The 20796-nt window shown below is 51.2% G+C and overlaps 1 protein-coding gene across 1 annotated transcript in view; it reads left to right on the top strand.

Moving 5' to 3' along the window:
* Positions 1-13968, top strand: part of C8H3orf20 (chromosome 8 C3orf20 homolog) — a 62101-nt gene extending 48133 nt beyond the window's left edge. The window contains exons 12-14 of the mRNA XM_024556373.3: positions 1574-1681; positions 2850-2992; positions 13824-13968. Of these exons, the coding sequence (XP_024412141.2) occupies positions 1574-1681; positions 2850-2992; positions 13824-13968 (396 nt within the window). The remainder of the gene's footprint in view (positions 1-1573; positions 1682-2849; positions 2993-13823) is intronic.
* The last annotated feature ends 6828 nt before the right edge of the window (positions 13969-20796 follow it).

Genomic DNA, 20796 nt, shown 5'->3' with positions numbered 1-20796 from the left:
ACAGCACTGGACAGGCTCCCAACGTGATGGGGCAGTAAGTACAGCAAGCCCCGAGGAGGGGCATGGAAGGACAGCTCCAGGCAGGCAGGAACTGGGGAGCAGGGGAACACCTCTCAAGGGCCTGGGAGAGTCCCTCAGGATGAAAGGGGTTTGGCAGGTGGGTGAGTGTTCCCGGCAGAGGCCTGTGCGGAAGTGAACAGGGGAAAGGCCGCCCGAGGTCCCAGTTCATTGCGGGTCAGTCAGTCAGGGGCACATGGAAACTCCTTCCTGCAGAGTCGTTTCTAAATCTCATCGTCATCCCAAGTCAGCAGCCATCCCTGTAGTCTCAGCACAGTTCAGGGGGTGGCCCTGTCCCCAGACCAACTGGAGCAGATGCCATGTGATCACAGGAGCTTTGTGTCTGCTTGGTGACTTCCTTCAAACCCTCTTTGTCCTGGTGCCCTCTCAAATCTACTGTCTTCTCCCGGTCTTCTTTGGCTGCAGCCCTGCATCTGAGGTTCTGTGTCCACCCTGGGGACACCCTCCCGAGCCCTCCTCCCAGGAGCGTCACCTTCCAGACCCTGACATACACACCTGGGACCCGCACTCCAGCTACTGCCAGGAGCTTAGTGCTGGAACCTTTCTGATCAGGCTGCAAAAGGCATTTTGTAGTTTTATCCATCAAAGCCACATATGTTTTAAACTTAGAGTTGACTTAGTTTATTTCAGGGCTATTAATTGTTCACTAATAATTATCCATAAGCACAGGAATGCATGGTGGTGCAGCCCAGCCACGAGAAGCCTGAATGGGGACAGGGCCTGGCCTGAGGTGGCCGAAGGCCATGGCAGATGGACAGCCATGAGCAGACCTGGAGGCTGGTGTCTTACACTGACTCTGGTTCCACCATTCAGTGCCTTAAGGTCGAACCCTTGCTCTGATAGCTAGAGCACCAGGTGCGGCTCTGGGTTTCACATTTTAAACTGAAAGATGAGGCAGGACAACTGGAGGCACCTGAAATAAAAGGTACATAAAACCAGAAAGTATCACATTAGCCGTGTTACTGGATCCACAGCATCCAGAAACAAGGAGGAAGAAGAGATCAGCTTTACTCTGGATCGATCAGGCTCTGCCTCGAGATTTGGGTTGAATTCAGTGGAATTGAATGGATTTAATGACAGGGAGGTATCCAGCAGGGCAGCCAGCAGAGGGATGGGGGCAGGAAATCCCAGAAATGGGTACACCCAGGAACACGGCTCCCACCTTCAAATCTCCATAGTTTCCCTCAGGCAGAGGGAATGGGAAAGTCCCACAGACTCCAGAGGGCCAGGCTGCCAGTGGACCTCACATGGTGGGCAATCATCTCGGTGACAGCTTTCTCCAACAGAGGGCCCTAAGTGGATCTGAAGACATTCTCTGGGACGGCCATGCGAAGTGTGCATGCAGGGGCCTAACAGCCCCTTTGAGTAGGAGTCGAACGGGAGCGGGTGTTGTATGGGGCTCCCAGACTCAGTGGGAGCCCAGCCTGGCTGAGAATGCAGGGATCTGGGTGCATCCTCTCCCAATGGGGCCGACGGGCTCTCATTCTCTTGGCAGTGCCGGCACGACCCCTACCGCCTGCTGCGGTACGACCTGGACAGCCCCCTGCAGAAGGACCCGCCCCTGCTGGTGACGAAGTATGCTGTGACGCAGGGGATGGTTTTGGTGAGCCGGGGCCCAGCAGGGGACTCACCACCAACTGCCAGCCACCCAGTCTCCATAGTCCCTGCCCTTGTGGAGACACAGATGTGAGAGCGGGGAGGATGGAGGGCCTGCAGGATTCCCTGCCGGCCTGGCCTCCTGTCTCCAGCCTGACCCCTTGTGCCCCCTGTCCCGGGAGACTGAAGGGACGCTTGACCAAAAAGCCAAAGTCTCTCCATGTTTTTGTTTATTTTAAATAATTTTTACTTTTTACTAAAAACATTGGATTGTAAAAATATGTATAGGATGGGGCAAAAGTGGGTTTACAGTTGTTTGTAAAAACTAACATACTAATAATACAAGAATAAACTGTTTCTCATACTCACAACTGTAACCCTACTTTTGCTCCACCCTGTATGTTCATTGTGGAAAACTTGGAAAATACAATTTGGGACATAATTACTTCATCGCGTCACCTAGATTGCCTCATTTGTCACACGACAAATGTGTGCCTGAACCTGATCAGTCGGTGCTATGGGAGGCCTTGGGCCACACCCAAGGTGATATTTTGTTGTCTGGCCTTTGCTGTCTTTCTCTGACTTTGGGGTCCTGCTCTTTAAATTAAAATGATATGAGCATTTCCCCATGTCTTAAAATACTTTGTAACACCTGATTTTTAACCACTGTGTAAGAATCTGTCATTTTACTTTTTCTCCTATGCAAGCATAAAGAATATTCTTGCACAAAAATCTTTGGACAGGTCTCTACTTGTTGAAGACTGACAGGTAGAGGGTGGGAGCACATTCCTGCCCTCAAGGGGCTCCCATCCCATGGGGCCAGCTGGTCCGTGTAGCAGAGTGGGTTTGAGACTAGCTGCCTTGGTGCAGGAAGACACCCTTCTGGCCCCAGAGTTCTGGAAGGTCTTGCGTATGAAGTGGCATTTGAGCTGGTCCCTCTGGCAGTGGGCAGAGGCTGGGATGATGGGGCTGGCCCCTGACTTGGGGGGTCCTAGACAGAGGACAGGCTTAGCCACACCTCACTGGGTGACTTGTGGGGAGCAACACCCCTTCCCCAGCCACCAGAGAAAGGCCTGGATTCTGGCACAAGCTCCGAGAGCCCGTGGCACTATCCTGAGAGTCAGTGCTGACGTGCTGAGGCCTCTCCCCTCTGCTTCCTCCCTGTCTGTCAGCAGATGTTCGCTGCGGGGAAGCTCCTTTTTGGGGGCAGCGTTTTGAATGGATATGGCTTCAGCAAGCAGAATCTGCTGAAACAGATCTTTCAGGCTCAACAGGACTGCAAGATGGGCTACTTCCTGCCAGAGAACTACAAATTTAGGTAAAACAGGAAAAACATAGACTGAGGAAGGATGGGGGCAGGGAAGGGTGGGTGGAGGGGAGGGAGGAGGGGAGGGAGAAGTCGGCACTATGGAAGGGACACTGGTGAGCCAAAGAGGAGCGAGGCGAGGAGGGAGCAGAGATGGGGACCATGGTCTCCACGTGCAGCCCACAGTAGAAGCTGGCGAGGGTGGACTTGCAGGTGGGAGGATGGGAATGAGAGCCGGCTGGGAGGGAGTGAATGAGACTGTGCTGCTGGGTTCTTCAGGACACAAGTTTGGGAAGCGGGCCCTCTTGGAGGAGGGACACAGGACCATTTGCCCAGTGCTGGTTTCTGTAGGACAAATAATGGAGACAGGTGTTGGGCAGGGGCCCTAGTGACACTCCCACCTTTTGTCCCGTCGCACCCCACCCCATCCCATCTTATGTGCAATCGAAATAACTGTGTCTACTTCGTTTACCAACAGGGCCGCATAGACCAGGGCCATTCATGGAGTGACCTCAGGTCCTGGTAAGGGAAGCGGTATGGCCTGGCTTAAGTCTGACTCTTGGCCTCTGAGGTCTTGCTTTTCAACTAGGTGACGCCCATTACTGAGCACCACCTGGGCCCAGCTTGGGCAAGGTGAGCAAAGACAGGTGTCTCAGCTCAGGCAGCGTACAGCCTGGTCCAGGGGAGGAGCCTAGGGGTCTTCATGTTGCTGAAAGCTGTATTGGGAGAAAGGATCTAGAAGGCCTGGGCCATAGAGTGCAGCAGAAAACTGACTGGGTCAGGGTTCCCGAGACAAGGCTGGAGCCCCGCTCTGCTCTTTACTAGATGGATGACCATGGGCTAATCCATTTGGCTTCCTAATCCTGCTTTCCTCACCTTTACTCCAAAGCAAGAGGAAACATAGTTTTTGCCTGTTTTGAGTTGTGAGGATTAGGTAAGTCAATACGTGTGAAATGCTTCATTTTTTTATATTTACTTATTTTTAGAGAGAAGAGAAGGGAGGGAGGAAGAGAGGGAGAGAAACATCAATGTGTGGCTGCCTCTCCTGTGTCCCCCACTGGGGACCTGGCCTGCAACCCAGACATGTGCCCCGACTGGGAATCGAACAGGCAACCCCTTGGTTCGCAGGTCTATGCTCAATCCACTGAGCTACACCAGCCAGGACTGAAATGCTTTAAAATAAGGGTAATAATGCCTGTCTCACAGGGTAGTTCATGATGAACTTATGACAGTATGTTTACTGAAGTGCTTTCTAAACCTGCGTGCAGATGTGGGCTGGCCATGATTGCACCCTCACTGCACTGAGTGGGGCATCCCCCACGCCCACCAGGCCGCTCAGCTTTCTAGGAGTCCTGATGCCCATCTCTCCCTCGTGTGCTGAGTTTGGGGCTTGTCAGAATGTCTGCCCGACCCGAAAGCGGTTTGGAGGAAATCCACGCCAGAGAAACTGTGGAGGCTACACTGTGACCCAAGCATTCTGCAATGCTTAGTGGAGAAGGCGGGGTCTGGAGGAGGCTACGGACACTAGGAAGGGCAGAAGCTGACAGGCACTGCAGACAGAAAAGTCACTGAGGCATGAGAATCAAAGAGGGAGGGCATGGAAGTCCTTGATTCACAATTCTAGAGATAAAGGAAGACGCAGGTAGTGGGGTTGCTCAGGTTTAAGTACGAAATACACCAAAGACCAAAGAGATCGGGGAGGACCCACTGGGAAGGCCCAAAATGTAGATGAACTGAGGCCAAAGAGACAGGTGAGGGCACTTTCAGAGACATTCAGAAGCCCAGTTCACCACGTGGGGATATGGCAGCCACGAAGTAGGGGTTCAAAAACTAGTTACAAAAAGACACAGCTCTTACTTGGTTTCTGCTGTTCTCAAAAGGAGGATGACCTTTAATGGGAAAGGGTGGCCTACGCCTAACACAGGCAAGACAGCAGGAGGAGGAGCTGGCCACCTTCAGTAGCTCTGTGAACTTGGCAAACCGCTTGCCCTCTGTGTGCCTCAGCAGGAGTAAGCATAGTTTTTACCTGTCTTAATTCGCGTGACGTGCTGGCACATCATTAACATTTACTGAAAGATTATAAATTGCAGTTGTTAATGTTATTATTATAACAAAAATGAGTTCCAGGCTCCTAATTTGTTATATCCAAGGGGTCTTGATGGTATGTTTATGACAGTTTTCGACAATTTTTGAGGAATAGTGGAGAAAGAATCAGGAAACTGTGCGTGCATAAACACACACGCACACGCAGCACAGGTGGATCAGGTTACTGAAAGTGGGAAGGGGCAGATCTGTGAAACTGTAAACCAGTAGGACTCCTCCTCATTCTAGAATGGCTTCTTTGAAAACTTTTAATTTTAGTGAGAAAGAGAATGGAATGTCTACAAGAAAATGTTGCCATAACAACTGTTATGTTATCTGTATCTGTGAAACTACCACCCCAAGCTCAGTGGTGCCAACAACACAGTTATTTGTAACTACTGTCTCTGGTGGGTGGGGGGCCTACTAGGCTCAGCTTGGTGGTTCTTGCTTGGGTCTCGTAGGCAGCTGTGGTCAGAAGTTGCCCGGGGCTGGAGTCCTCCCGAAGGCTTGCTTACTCACATGGCTGGTAGCTGATGCAGGCTGTCAGCTGGAAAGCTTACCTGTGGCCCCTCAACTCACATGGCTGGTAGCTGATGCAGGCTATCAGCTGGAAAGCTTACCTGTGGCCCCTCCATGTGTCCTCGGCTTCCTTGCAACGTGGCTGCTAAGTTCCAAGAGCGAAGTCCCAAGAGAGCCAGGTGGGAACTGAATTGCCTTTTATGGCTCGGCCTCATGAGTCATTTAGCATCACCTTCCTCTGCATGTGAGTCCCTAGGGCCAGCCTACGTTCAAGGGAGAGGAGCAAGACTCCACTTCTTGGTGGGAGGACTGTTGAAGAACTTGTAGACATGCTTTAAAATCACCACTGGCCCCAGGTCCTCGCCCAGCAGGGAAACTAGATCAGTAGTGACAGACACACCGTCGGCCTGATTGTCTGGATTTGGGAAGAAGTCACTGGGTGAAAGCTCTTGATGTGCAAAATGGGCAACATGGGTAGACATAGCTCAGGGAGCCATTTGTTCAGCCATGCCCAGCTAGCAGCGAACAGCGAGCAACGAGCAGCCTGAAGGGCAGTCCTTGTGCTCAGCCTGTTCATTTGTTTGCTAAATATGCAACTTAGATGGGTGCATGGGAGGCTCACCGCTCACACTAGAGGGGGAGAGAGGACAGAGTCGAGGTCTGCACTACACTCAGCCACTGAGAGGTGATTTGGGAGGAAGAAGAACAAGTGTTCACTTTTAGAGTTGGAGAGTTTATGGTCGGTGGATGCGGAAGTCCCAGCATGATAGACTGTTATGCTGAGAAAAAGTCTTAGGAGGCAGAAGTATCAGTGTATAACGCAAGGGAGGTGTGTACTGCCTAGAGTGCTAATGCTTCATTTCTGGGTCTTTTTCAAGAAGGATGTTGACAAGCCACTTTGCATTCAGAGCTATGGGCATGGGGGGTGAGGCTCACTGTGCCTTGATGGGAATCCTGTCTCCCTCACCTAGAGTTTTAATGCAATAGCCTTTGTACAGCCCTAGTGGGTAGAGGGGTTGGGGGAGAAGAGAGGGGTCAGCAGCATAAATGCAGGGAATGGGCAGAGCTGGGCACCAGGTCTTGAAAGGCCAGGCCAGTCACTGGGCTGTGGGCACTTCGGCCTTCTCTTTCCTCAGAGGAGCCGGCCACTCAGATAGTCCTCAGTGTGGGCCCCGGGTCTGTGAGGCCACCTTGGAGAAGCAAGAGCTGTGGGCAAGGAGGAAGAACTGGGTCTGTCCATGGCTAGTGAAGGAGCTTGGCTGCCCAGGGAGGCAGGGCTCCCCACTGAGCTCTTGAGCTCCAGCTGAGATTGGGGTGGGCTCCTGCCTAGCAAGTAGACAGGTTGTGATAAACAGAGCAGAAGGGTGGGGGCAGACCAGGCCTAGGACAGCTGGAGGGAGGCTGTGGGGCCACTGGAAGGGTCCCAGACTCATGCAGGCCTGAGGGCTGGGGTCACCTGGGCTCAGCTCTGCACTGAGGAGTAGGCAGTGGGTTTAGAGGGGGCTGCCGGTCCCCCTGTAGGTGTTAAGCTGTGGCAGCCCAAAGAGCTGGGTACCCTGCATCACATGCCCTAGATACTTCACCTTCCCTCTCTTTGTGTTCCCCCTGCATTCCCAGGGCTCAGCTCTTAGGGGGCTCTTGGGAAATTGTCACTGAATGATGACCTAGGGTTGATTTTATTCTAACCCAGAGAGTCGGAAGTCAGGTCAGAATGAGGAAGGGCCGGCTGACAGAGTGGTGATGACTGCATGCCATGGTCACTGGCCGCCCCTCAGCTGCCTTCGCTGAGGGGACAGCCTCTCTCCAGGAGTGGTTGCCCCCTTTCTCAGCCGAAAAGCCATGCCTCTCCTCCAGTTTCTGGACAGTGAGCAGGTCCTGCACGCTGAGCCTTGCGCTGCCCGGTGGGGATGTGGGGATGAGCAAGACCTGGAACTTCTGCACCTTCACTGCTCCGGAGACCCAGAAACTGGTGTGAGAAAGAGTGAAGGGCACCAGTCCGTAGAGAAATGCAAGTCAACGCCACAACGAGATGCCACCTCCCACCCACTAGGACGGCTGTCATCGGGAAGGAAAAAACCAGAAAATAACAAGTATTGGTGAGGATGTGGAGAAATTGGAAACCTCGTGCACTGCTGGTAGGAAAGGCAAATGGTACAGCCACTGTGGAAAACAGGCTGGCAGTTTTTCAAAAAACTAAACACAGAATCACCATATGATCCAGCAATTTCACTTCTGGGTATCTGCTCAAAAGAATTGGAAACAGGCTCTCAAAGAGATATTTGCACACCGCTGTTCAGAGCAGCATTTTTCAGAATATCCAAGAAGTGGAAGCAACCCAAGTGTTCATTAGTGGGTGGATAGATAAAGGAAACGTGGTCTGTGAATATGTACATGGAATATTACTCGGCCTTAAAAAAAAAAGGAACTTCTGCAGTGTGCTACAACGTGGGTGAAACTTGAGGCCATTATAATCAGCGAAATGAGCCAGTCACACAAGGACAAATGCTCAGTGATTCCACTTATGTGATGTCCCTAGAGTAGTCAAATTTATAAAGACAGAAAGTGGAGTAGGGGTTTGCAGGGGCTAGGGAGCGGACATGTGGAATTAGTATTGAAAGGGTATGGGGTTTACCCCGAAGCTTGGGGACATGAAAAAGTCCTCATCATGGCCAAGAGAAGTCACGCCATTACAGGCCCTGAGATTCGTGCCTGTGAGCAGGAGCACCCTGTGCTACAGTGGAGACCAGGGCAGGGCACCGTGTGACACAGCAGAGGGGGACAGAGGACAGGAAGGGCTAGCCAGGCAGAGAGAGCAGTGAGACCCCTGCACCCCCCGCCCCAGGGTTCGAGGAGCCCCTGGCAGGGAATGATGGAGGAGGGCCCATGTTAGCTAGAGTCCAGATAGGGCCACCTGATTCTCACCAGGCAGCCTTCCATTTTCCAGGTGCAGCTGGGAGCTGTGCGGCTTTGAGTAGGAGGATGGCCTGGGCGGCTTTGTGGAGAAGAGCCTGGCTGTCTCTGGAAGATGCCCTGGAGTGGCAAGACCAGAGGAGGCTGGAGCCTTTGACACACCCTGGGGGCTGGGACCTCTGGGAAAGACTGGTCTCCATAGCCCAGAGGCAGTTAATTCACAGAGTGGGAGTCTGTCCCCTACTAACTGGTTAGCTCTCTAGGTACAAATACGCCTCCTTTGCCAACAGAGTCTGGGCCTGGTGGAGGGCCTCATGTGGGCCGCAGTGATGCCCCTCTCTGTCCTGGTCACACTGGTTCTCTTCATGTAACCCGGGGGTCCTTCCCCTGCGCCCCACTGGGCTTGACTCCATTTCTCCATTTAGCTGTGCTTGGAGTTCCTAAGAAGTGCTGAGCCACAGCCTGTCCCAGGAGCAGGGGCAGGTTGGGTGGGGGTGAGGAAGACCCCAGTGCCACCCTGCTTCCCTCCACCCTGCTCACTGCAGTTTGCCAAGCCCAGGAAGTCTTAAGAGACCCACTCCTGGGGTTCTGCTTTCCTGCCTGCCACCTCTGTGCATATGGGACTTGAAGGGGACAGGGAGACAGCCTGGTCCACACCTCAGAGCCACAGAGGACAGATTCATCCTGCTGACAGTGCAATCTCACCACCTGGACCTGCCTTTGCTGTGCCGCCCACTGGGCTGGCTAGGAGCCCAGCACAGGGTGGTGGGGAGAGGAGAGCGAAGCCGTGGACTCCAAGCCCAGCTGCAGGGCGATGTGGGAGTCTGGGAGGCGAGCCTCCTACAGAGAAGCAGGGAGCCAGCGAGGACAGGGATATGCTCCGCAGAGGCAGGGTGTCTGGCCATGCCCCAGACACGGCTTCAGACGTGTCACTTGCCCTCCCTGGGTCTCAGTTATCTCCCTGAGTTCAGGACATCATTCTTTCAGGACCATTCTTAGAGGGGTGAGTCTACTGTAAGAGACGGTGCACTCTGTAATGACAAAACGCCGTGTGCCCTGTAAACCACGGGCCCAGTGTAAACTGGAACACGCCTGGTCAGCTACAGAGCATCTTCCAAATTACCATGAAATCTATACAGAACAAAGTCCTTTGTTCAGTGCCACATGCCCAATAAATCACCAAGGGCTTGGGAAGCTGTGACGTGCCTTGTAACCTGCAAAGCGTCTTGTAAACTGTTCTCGACCCAAACTGGCAGATGGACCTGCTCCAAAGCACTTTGTAAGCTGGAAGCCCTGCAAAGTGCTTTATAAGCTGCAATGTATCTCACACCCTGCAAGGCACTTTGTAAACCACAAGACGCTCTATAAACAACAAGGCACCTTATAAACTGTGAAGTGCTCTGTTAAGTGCAGAGTACATTACAAATTGGAAAGGCAGAGTACTGTGTAAATGCCCATGTCATACTCAATAAGCTTTGTAAACTATGAAGTGCCATTCATATATGATGGGAAGCTGCTCACAGTTGTGCCACTTGGTAATACAGCTACCTCTTGCCCACCTTAGAAGAGGCAGGAGGAGGCTAAGAGGGAGCGAAGGTGGGGGGCGGGAAGGAAGGAGAGGTTCAGGGTGCATGGTCAGAAGCTGTGATGGCGGGCCCATGCCCACCTCAGCTGCCTCTGCCAGGACCCCTCTAAGGATGGGGATGGGAAGAGAGGGCCCAGTGCCCAGAGAGGAGCCCACCTCCACCAGGCCCTCCTGCAGTGGTGCTGCCCTGAGGCAGGACACTCCACCCTCACCAGCTGCTCATGCCCGCATCCTCCCCCAACCCAAGGAAGCCTACCTACATCCTGCCTTCAAAGGCCTTGCTCACCCTGTCCTCAGGTACCTCTACAGCTCCTGCAAAAGAGGCATCAAACCAGACCCTGGGAAGAGAGTGTGAGCTCTGTGTGTGCACAGGGACAGGGAATGGCAGAGCTGGCCCTGGAACCTCCCTCTCTGTCCTAAGTTGCCTCCCCAGCTCCACACCCGGGCAGCTGTCCCTACCCAACCACGGCAGTTCGCATGCAAGACTCTGGTTCAGCTCCAGGGTCTGGTGGCACTGTGAGCCTGTTGCTGACCTGCTCTGGGTCAAACCACTTTGTTAGGGCACCCAGGGACGTGTGAGGTATAGGCCAAGCCTGGATGGTGAGATCAGACTTGTCAGCTTGCAGAGAAGAGAAAGCAGAAACCTGCCAGAGTGGGGTAATGCTCTTCCTGCGTTAGGCTGTCACTGTGCACCCTTCGTGAGGAGTCCGGCCAGACCTGTTGGAGCAGGGGCCTCTGCTGATGGACAAGCAGGCACTGGATAAGCAGGGGAAGAGCATGTTGTGGGGGGCTTCATGCCTTGATCATACAGGGAGTGGGGAGTCATTAAAGGTTCTTGAGCTGGGGAGAAGCTTCATTGGAACTGGTCTTTACTCATGAATCTGAAGGGACTGGGTCAGAACTAACCAGGATATCATTAGCTTGTCACAGGAGCACCCTGTGTGGATAAAGGTGGTTTTAAAGCCAACTGTCTCCTACATTGGGAACCTGGATGAGCTGAGGGGGCAGAAATTACCTCCCTGAAGTGTGGACCAGGGCCTCAGACACAGGGGGCTGATCTTGATGCCTTGGAGAGGTAGACTCTTTGTCTGATAAGGGCCAGCATTTGCTGACACTTTCCTTTCATTGAAGTGAATACAAAGGTTTTTAAAATTGCTGGAGGGGCTGGCCTATTGCAATCCCCCAGATGCATTTCTACTTAGCCCTGATAAAGGATGGTCTTGGCATCCATCTCTAGATCATTCTTCCAAGGAAGCACCTGGCCTACTGTCAACAGGAACAGGAGTGTTCCTGTCACCCCAGCAAGATGTCTGTGTGGCCCCACTGTCCTAGTCACTCACATTCCTCTGATGTCCCTGTCACTTGATTCACTTGTTCATCACTCACTCATACCTATGAAAGCCATGCCAAGTTGCTAAAATCAAACCCTCCTCTCAGTTGACTGGAGGCAGATTCATAGAGCTGTGAACCCTGCACCACTATAAGCAGTGGAGGAAATCCCTCCTTCTCTGAGTTCAGGGAGGGCTTCCCAGAGGAGGTGACATGGGAACCTGGCCTTGAAGGATGAGTAGAAGGCCCAGCAGAAAGGGAGAAGGAAAAGGTACTCCTGGAAAGGGGCTAAGGTAGGCAAAGGCAGGTCGTGCTTTGGGGACTAGGGAACATGATTGCTGTGGATTTAGTGGGGGCTGCCAAGAGGGCTGTTAGAAAAATATGCTGGTGGTTTGGGGTTAAGTTCTGATGGGCCTTGAGCTGGGCACCACTCCAGAGAGTCGGGGATTGCCCCTGCAGAAGTTGAGGAGCCACGGACTGGCTTTGAGAGAGAGAGAAGGACAGAGCAAGGAGGATGAGTCCATGGGCAGCAGTATGGACAGGTGAGGCTGGAAGCAGGGAGGCCAGGGAGGAGGCCAGTGCCCCGGAGGGGCCACTTCAGGCTTGAGGAACTGGTTGTAAGCTCAGGGCCTATAGTATTTTATTCCTGGAATCTAGCTCAGGGAGTAGGTTCTCGGTAAATACTCATGATGTGAGTGAGTGAATGAATGAATGATGAAGTTTAGGGAACTATGCCTCTTTCTGGACTTTCCCCCTGCACTCCCCAAGTGTCCTATGCCACCCATAGAGCCCAGGGACTTCCTCCCCATCCACCCTTGGCTGGAGCCCTGCAGGGGGGCCCTGGAGGAGCCCATCAGCCTGGCTCTGCCCCCGCACCTGGCTTACCCCTACCCTTGGGAGTAGCAGAGATGGATGCCAGCACCCCTAGGCTCAGCCCAGACACCACCACAAGCCACCTGAGGACCTGACTTCTCTCTCAAAGGGTGTCAGGTAGGCCCTTGCCCTTGTTTCCATTGCTGTGATGTGAAGGGTCCCTTGACTTTGTGTGTGTGCTCCCATGGGGCAGGGTGGCAGGGTGAGCTTTGAAGGGAGGCATTACTTGCTAAATGCAAGCATTGGGAATATACCCAGATTCTGTGACCCTGTTTTGGTATTTTTCCATTTTTTATTTTTCTGGGGCCCTTACAATGATGGAGGAGGCCCCCTACCCCCTCTCCCCTTATCTCCTGTCTCTGAGATGCTCATCCCTTAAGTAGTCACACAGTGGGGGCTCAATAACCATGAAGAGACAATGAGTGAAAGGGCCAGTCCTGTCTCTGCCATGAACCTGCTATGTGCCCTCCAGCTCCCCTCTCTGCTCCTGCTGGTAAAATGGGGACCCTGAACTTCCTGTCTCCCAGGGCTGCTGTGATGGCTCAAAACCATCTGGTAACCCAGGCAGTGTGTGTAGACGGCGAACGGCTGGAAAGCCTTGAGCTGCGCTGCAAAGGTGGGGAGTGACCACCTGTGTCCCTGTTTCCTGGAGTGGTGTAACACCATTCCACAAACTGAGTGGCTTAGACAGAAGTTTATTGGTTTGTGGTTCAGGAGGCCAGAAATCCAAGATGAAGGTATGGGCGGGCCAGGCTGCCTCTGAGGGTATAGGGAAGGATCTAGTCCAGCCTCTAAGCATCTGCTCACACCAGGCTGTGGCAGCACCACTCACCTTCATGTGGCCTTCCGCTGTGGGTGTGTCTGTGTCCATACATCCCCTTTCTCCTAAGGGTACCAGCTGTACTAGAGTGAGGCCCACCCTGCTGTGGTATGACTTCTCAACTCATTATATCTACAATGACCCTACTTCCTACTTTCTGGGGTACTACAGGTTAGGACTCCAGTACGTGGACTTGGGGGAGACACAACCCCTAACACTGTACATGATGACTTGTTTTCTTGCCTTCCTGTCCTCTCTCCTTTGCTCGCTTAATGGTCAAGCTGGGTGTACAGGTGTCGTGGACTTGGAGTTGGAGGGGTGGGGGGGTAAGGAGGGAAAGAAGGGGAAGGGTCTAATTAACGAACAGGTATGAACGACCCATGGACATGGACATCAGGGTGGGGATTGACTGGGAGCGGGGGGTGGGCAGGGCAGGGGAGAGCAATGAGGGAAAACTGGGACAACTGTAATAGAACAACAATAAAATAAATAAAATAAAATAAAATAAAGAAGCCAGGGAAGCCAACCTGCACTAAGTCTCTGGGTCCCCAGCAGGTCAGGTTCTCCCTTTACTCACCCTCAGGAGAAGCACCTTCATCTCTCTAGGAACTGCAAGATTGAAGGGGCAGCTCTGAGTGAGGGCTGCTTGCCCAGGCCCCCCTGCTCTGGGCCCCTCTGACTGTGCCTCCACTGAGACTGCCCTCCCCTCCCTGCTTTCCCTGCAGCATTTCAACCTCCATCCTGGCCCTGGACGACTCTGACTCAGCCTCAGCTGAGAGAACAATGATGGATGACATTCAAGGAAGCACCTCCTCGTTGACCATTGGGGATGAGATAGAGGAGTCTTCCCCCGAAACTGAGAAGAAGTAAGTGGCCTCCCTGGCCTGGGACTGAGGGACCCTCCTGTGGTCAGAATAGGCATGGCTCACAGAGGCCACATGGGGCTAAGTGACCTTGGGCAGTCACATCCCCCTGGCCTAGGTTCATCTCTAACCATCCTTGACCTCTGGCCTGTTATATCAACATGCTGCCCAGCTGCTCTCCTCGGAGCTGCTGGCAGTGGGCTGGTTGGTGGAGACTGAGGCCTTTAAACTTTGTGGAGAAACCCCACAGCCTGAACCCATCTGTCTGTCTGAGAAGGGTGGGGACTACCGGCTGTGTCCCTGCAAGGACCTTCCTGACCTGTCAAGTCCACTAACTTAGCCATGTTCACCGTGAAGTGAATCGTGTTCTGCAAGAGCATGTTCTGAAATCTCATGTTTCTCATGAAGATAGAAAAAAGCAAAACTGAGCACCTCAAAAAGTCACAGGTGCCATTGGGACCCCCCAGGTTGCAGCGACACCCAGAGGACCTCAGCTGTGCAAGGTGGAGGGCCACACCCACCTCAGCCTGGCCAGGGCAGGGCTCGGGTGCCGCTCAGACCAACCCTCTCCATCCATTTCCCAACATTTGCTTCTCTCTACTTTGATTTTTAGGAATGCACATCCTGATGAGGATCTTCCGCCTATCAGCAAAGGCAGGAGGGGCAGTAAGAAGCTAGATGGGAAGAAACTGGTCCCCAAGAAGTGATGCAGGGCCCTTGACCACCAGAGTGCCAGGCCTGGACATGGCTCATCCCTCACCCACCCGGCCATCCTGCCCTGCCTCCCCAGCCCCCACCCCCTTCTCTGAGCCTCTGTGTAATAAACAAGTATGCCGCCAGCATCTGGGTGAGGCCGTGGGCTAGGCTGGCTCTACGAGGCCAGAGGCCCCCTGGCAGCCCTGTTCCAGCCCAGTCCTTGGAAACTTGGTTGCTTTGACCCAGAGCTGCTTCTGTGGCCAGTGAAGTCAGGCCAGGATTCTTCCACTCCCAAGGAAACGAACCTGACAAGGGGACCCAGCCAAATGAGACATTAGCCATGGGGAGATCCGTGATGGGACTAAACTATGCCCTCCTCCCCCTCACTGGGTGGGAATGGCTTGGGTTCTGGCCCAAGTGGAAAACAGGGTGTGAGAGAGAAGAGGGAGAGGGGAAAGAGGAAGCTGAGGGAGAAGAGACTAAGGGAAAGATGGGGTGACAGATGATGAGAAGGGAGAACACAGGAGGAAGGGAAGGGGAGGGGGAGAGGGAGGGGAAGTTGAGAAGGAAGAAATGAGGGAGGAGGGAGAGAAAAGGGCAGAGAAAAGGGGAGAGAGAGGGAGAGGGCCATGGAGTGGAACAGAAGAGGCAGTGACAAGCCACACCCAGGGACCCTTTGGTGGCACTAGAAAGCCAGAGCCCCTGTGTGCTAGTGTCCCCATTTAACCCACCCTCAGTGCCCGAGCTAACAGGTCTGCAGAATCCTTACCAGCCTCAAGGAGCCAGAGATGGCAGCCCATCCCATGTGCTGATGCCTCCCTGGCGGCAGCTGAGAAGGGCAGAGAGCACACTAGCTCTGGCCCTGCTTGTATGCCGCTCCCAGAGCCACGCTTCCCAGGAGCAGGGTGAGGGCCCCGGAGGGTCTGCCTTGCTCTCCCAGCCTGGAATAGGGTCTTCAGGCCCTGATCTGTGGGTGGCGTTCAGTGGCATGCTCTATACTTAACAACTTGTGCTCCCTCTGTAATAGATGCTTTTTGAATCTGAATTTTTTGAGGTATAGTTTTTATCATTTGTATCATTCAAAGGCTTTTTATGGATTATACATTTGTCCCCTAGTAATAGATTCGAAATGACATGCTCTGTTTGTAAGCCTGCATCCTTTGACCTAAGGGCCCTGATATATGTTAGGGGTCCTGGGCATCCCAGCACGCTCCCCTCCTCCTTGTCTGAGCAAAGAACACACAAAAATTGGAAGCCAAGGACAAGCACGTCCCCTCTCCGTCCGGGTCAGCCTTCACATACTGGGTTTGCACATGGACCGGGTGGGGCAAATGTAGGTTTACAGTGGTTTGTGTGACAATAATACAATAATTAATAAATAATAGTGCAAGAATAAACTCTGTGTTTCGTGCACTCACAATTGTAAACCCACTTTTGCCCCACCCTGTCTATATACGATCTACCAGGTCTGGAAACTCAGTGAGTGGCGCCCCCAGATGCCCGGCAGAAGCAAACACAAATCTTCTCTGAAGATGTTCACTCTTCACCTAGACCTCCTAGGATTCCCACGGAGAGACCCCAGCTGAACATTAGCTCACAATCCAAAATTTAAAAATGTAAGCCAAAGTGAATGAAAACACACATCAAACGTTAAATCAGACATACAAGACTTTGGATATTCGAATTGTCAGACCAAATAAAACAAATACATTTTAAATGTTTAAATAAGCAAAGGAAAGATATGAAAACCTAAGCAAGGAGGAAGATATCATCAAACAACAACAAAAAAAATACAGACTGAATTTTGCTTCCAGACGTGTTGGAGTAACCAGTACTGGGGTTTCCTCCCGACACAAACACCCAGGACAAGAGAAACAGTGTGTGTTCTGCGATCACTCCCGGCTTCCCGCCCCGCATACTTTCTAGCTCACGGTGCAGGGAAAGAGAATTCAAGCACAGTATAAAGTGTGGCTGCACTGGGGAGAGAGATCAGACTTGGAGAGACAGCAGTGAGTAGAATCTGCGGGGCAGAGCATCAATGAAGAGGGAGCTCTGCAGAAAGAACTCTAGAAATTTACCCAGGGTTCTCTCTGAGTCTTCCACTGGATGCTATACTGTGCACGCTGAAGGTGTGGCTTCGTGAGGCCTGGTAAAGAACTAGATTTCCACAGGTAAAAGTATGAAGTCGGACCCCTCCCTAACACCACGCACAGAGATTAACTTCAAATGGATCAAGGACCAAATGTAAGACCTAAAACAATAAAACTCTTAGAACAAAGCATAGGACAAAAGCATTGTGACATTGGATTTGGCAGTGATTTTACGGATATGACACCAGAGGCGCAGGCAACACAAGAAAAAAATAGACAAATTGGACTGTATGAAAACAATTTTAATGTGTGCACCAAAAGACGCTATCCAAAGAATAAAAAGGCAGCCCACAAAATGGGCAAACATACTTGAAAATTATATATTGATAAGGGGTTAATGTCCAGAATACATAGAGAACTTCTAAAACATCCTAATGCAAAATTGGGCAAAGGACTTGAATAGTCACTTTTCCCAAGGAGATATACAAATGGCCAATAAGCATGGGAAAAGATGCTCAGTGTCACTAAGCATTAGAGAAATGCAAATCAAAACTACAATGAGGCACCCCCTCACGCCCATTAGGATGACTACAATCAAACAGAAAACAAGAAGTGCTGGTAAGGATGTGGGGAAAATGGAACCCTTGTGCACTATTGGTAGAGCTGCTATGGAAACAACTATGGATGTTCCTCAGAAAATTAAAAATAGAATTACTATGTGACCCAGCAACTTCACTTCTTGGTATATACCCAAAAGAATTGAAGGTAAGGTCTCAAAGAGCTATTTGTACACCTGTGTTCATATCAACATTATTCCCAATAGTTAAAACACGCAAGCAAACTCTCTTTATTCATCAGCAGATGAATGGGCAAGCGAAATATGGTATATGCATACAATAATATTGAGCCTTGAAAAGGAGTAAAATTCTGCAATATGCTACAACATGGATTAGCCCTGAGGGCATTAAGCTGAGTGAAATGAGCCATTCACAAAAAGATGAATGCTGTATGATTCCACTTGTACGAGGTTCCCCAGAGAGGTCAGAATCATGGAGACAGAAAGGAGAATGGCGGTTGCTAGGGACGGGCGGGAGGGGAGAAATTGTTCAATGCGTATGGAGTTTTGATTTTACAAAATGAAAAGAGTTATGTGGCTTGATGCTGCTAGTGGTTGCACAACAGTGTGAATGTGTTGGGTTGGCCAACAAGTCCATATGCTGTTTTTCCATCAAAGACACATCTTTCATTTTCACCAATAACTTTACTGATATGAATATGTTGAGTATGTCGGCTCCTGCATGGTAGAATGTTGATTGTTCTCAATTACTGTCTCGATTTGATCGCTGTCAACTTCAACTGGTCTACCTGACAGTAAAGTATCGTCCAGTGAGAAAATCTCCAGCACGAAACTTTACAAACTTCTTCTGACACATTTGGTCAATCTCAGCACCTGGTCCATACACCGCATAAATTTTTAGTTTGCATTTCAGTTCCATTTTTACCTTTCTTGAAATGATAAACCATAATATGCCAAAAATGTTGTGTATTTTCTTCTATCTTCACTATTAAAATAGCTACACAAAAATTCACCAATTTTGATAAGTTTTTTTAAATGCACGCTGATGTGACAGCTGTCACAAAAGAATCTAACAAAATTGTTTCGAATTAAGTTAAAAACAACTGGAGCACTGTCAGAGCCATCTTAAGGAAAAAAATAAATGAGCTTTTTGGCCAACCCAACCTTTAAACCAGTTCACTGTACACTTAAAAATGCCTACGATAGCAAATTTTATATTATTTATATCCTACCTTTCAAAAAGCAACAACCACCACGACAACAAAAAATCTGACGCAGATATTTTTCTTAATGGAGACACTGTAAGTCCATTCTGCTAAAGTTAGGAACAAGACAAGGGTATTACTGTCAATACCACTGTCCAAAACACATAGGAAATCCTGAGCACTATACGGAAAGGAAAAGAAATAAGAGCATCTCAGGGAATTCCGTCTGCCATCCCCAAATACCACAGACTGGGTGGTTTAAACAACAGAAACATATTTCTTACTGTCAGGAGCCTGGAAAGTTAAGGTCCGAGTGCCAGCAAGGTCAGGTTTTAGGTGAGGACCCTTGTCCTGGGCATGGCCTTGGCATATGGTCCCACAGAGAGATCTGTCTCTTCCTCTTCTTATACAGGCACCAATCTCATCATGGGGCTCCACTCTCATGACCCCCTCTAAACCTGATCACCTCCCAAAGGCTCCTCCTCCAAGTACCATCACATTGGGGGGTTAGGGCTTCAACCTAGGAACTTAGCGCTGGGGCAAACACACAAATGTTCAGCCCATAACAGAGAGAGAAGGATGTGGGAAGAAATGATAAGAAAATTGTCAGTTTGCAGTGATTAATCATCTATCTAGAAAAATCAACCAAGAATCAGTAGAGACACTGTTAGAACTAATATGGATTTAGCAAGGTGCTGGACACAAGAACGGTGTGCGAAGCCATTGTTCTCACACAGTGAGGAGCAGTGGGCCAGGCTGCACGCACGGCAAAGGGGAGACTTAAACACACAGCACGAGTGGATGCGGAAATCCATAACACAGTTGCTTTAGTGCCCAGGAGTGAACTGAGGCAGAAGAAAGATGGAGCCCAGTGCTTGCCAAAGAGAGCATGGGCCTCTCTGCTGAGAGCCCAGGAGGTCTCAGGAAGATGCAGAATAATCCAAGGCCCCCGTTGCTGAGACCCCTGAGAGCCCTCACCCAGAACTCACAAGTATTTCTCCCTCCAAAAATCAAAACCTGCTTCTCCCTGCATTCCTCCTCCCTTCCAAGCCTTGAGACTCTGGGCAAGTGACCTCGGTGTGTGGGTGTCCACAGCTTCCTCTGTAAAGTGAGGATGACATGACGACAGTTACAACTTCCCAGGGACGTGGGTGGATTGAATATGTACCTCAGAGGAAGGACTAAGCTCAGTAATTATGGATGAAAAGAACTATTTATTAATAAAGCAATTAAGGAATCCCCCCACCCAACACCAACCTCCACTGTAGCAAGTCCTGCCTGCTGGCTGCCTCCCTGTCTTCAGCTCCATCAAGGGTTAAGGAGCTTGGCTGCTGTGGAGGAGGAGCAGGAATGAAGCAGTGTGCTGGCAGCAGTGTCTCCCTATCTGTGAGCAATCTCCTCCAGCCCCCGGCTCCCATCTCAGAAATGAAAGCCTCTCCCAGGCTGAAGCTCTGCTGGCTGCATCATAATGACTCTCCTGGACAAAGAGATTGGGATGGGCCCTCCCCTATGGCTCTGGGCTCTCACTTCCCCAGGTCTCTGGGACACACGGACCCCTGAGCTGCCCTGGAGCTGTCAGTTTACATGTGGGAGAGAGATTGGGTCCTTTTAGCTCCTGGTCCTGTGAGGCTGGAGGAAGGGGAAGTGAGGTGGGGTGGGGGGAGCTGGGAGGGTGTCTTGGAGTTGGGGGAATGCTGACAGGTTGGGGAGCAGCCGGTCAGTGTGCCCTAGTCACTCTAGGTCTTATGGAACCCACCCATCCTGCTATGGATCTGCAGATTATGGCCCATCAGTGAGTTGTGAAATCTATTTAGTGGGTCGTGATCCACATTAAAAAAAAAAAAGAAGAATTGGGTTAGACAATAGAATGCATTGCATGTAATAAAGTGACAAGCTTTATTCCAGTCACCGTCAGTGTAGTGGCTAAAAACACAGACCCTGGAACCCACGTGCTCGGCCATGCAACCTTGGACACATTGTTGAACCTTCCATGCGTCGGTTTCCTTACGTGTCCATGGAGAAGACCAGCGGGCACATCGTGGGTCACTGCGAGGAATGAAGGAATGATAGAGAAGCGCTCAGGGGTCAGGGAACTGCTGTGAGTGTGGGCTCTGTTTTTGTCCCCACTGTGTAAAATCTCTTTCTTCTCTGGGAAGGTACAATACCCAGCATAAATTCTTGAAAGCCACTGGATTTGACAATTGGGCACAGGACCTGTTTATGGCAAGAATTCGGGGCACAGCCTTGAGCAGGGCAGGCAGGTGCTA

The sequence above is a fragment of the Desmodus rotundus genome, chromosome 8 (assembly GCF_022682495.2).
Source record: "Desmodus rotundus isolate HL8 chromosome 8, HLdesRot8A.1, whole genome shotgun sequence".
NCBI lineage: Eukaryota > Metazoa > Chordata > Mammalia > Chiroptera > Phyllostomidae > Desmodus > Desmodus rotundus.
The sequence above is the reverse complement of the archived record's forward strand: the minus strand, read 5'-3'. Positions and strand labels throughout refer to the sequence as shown.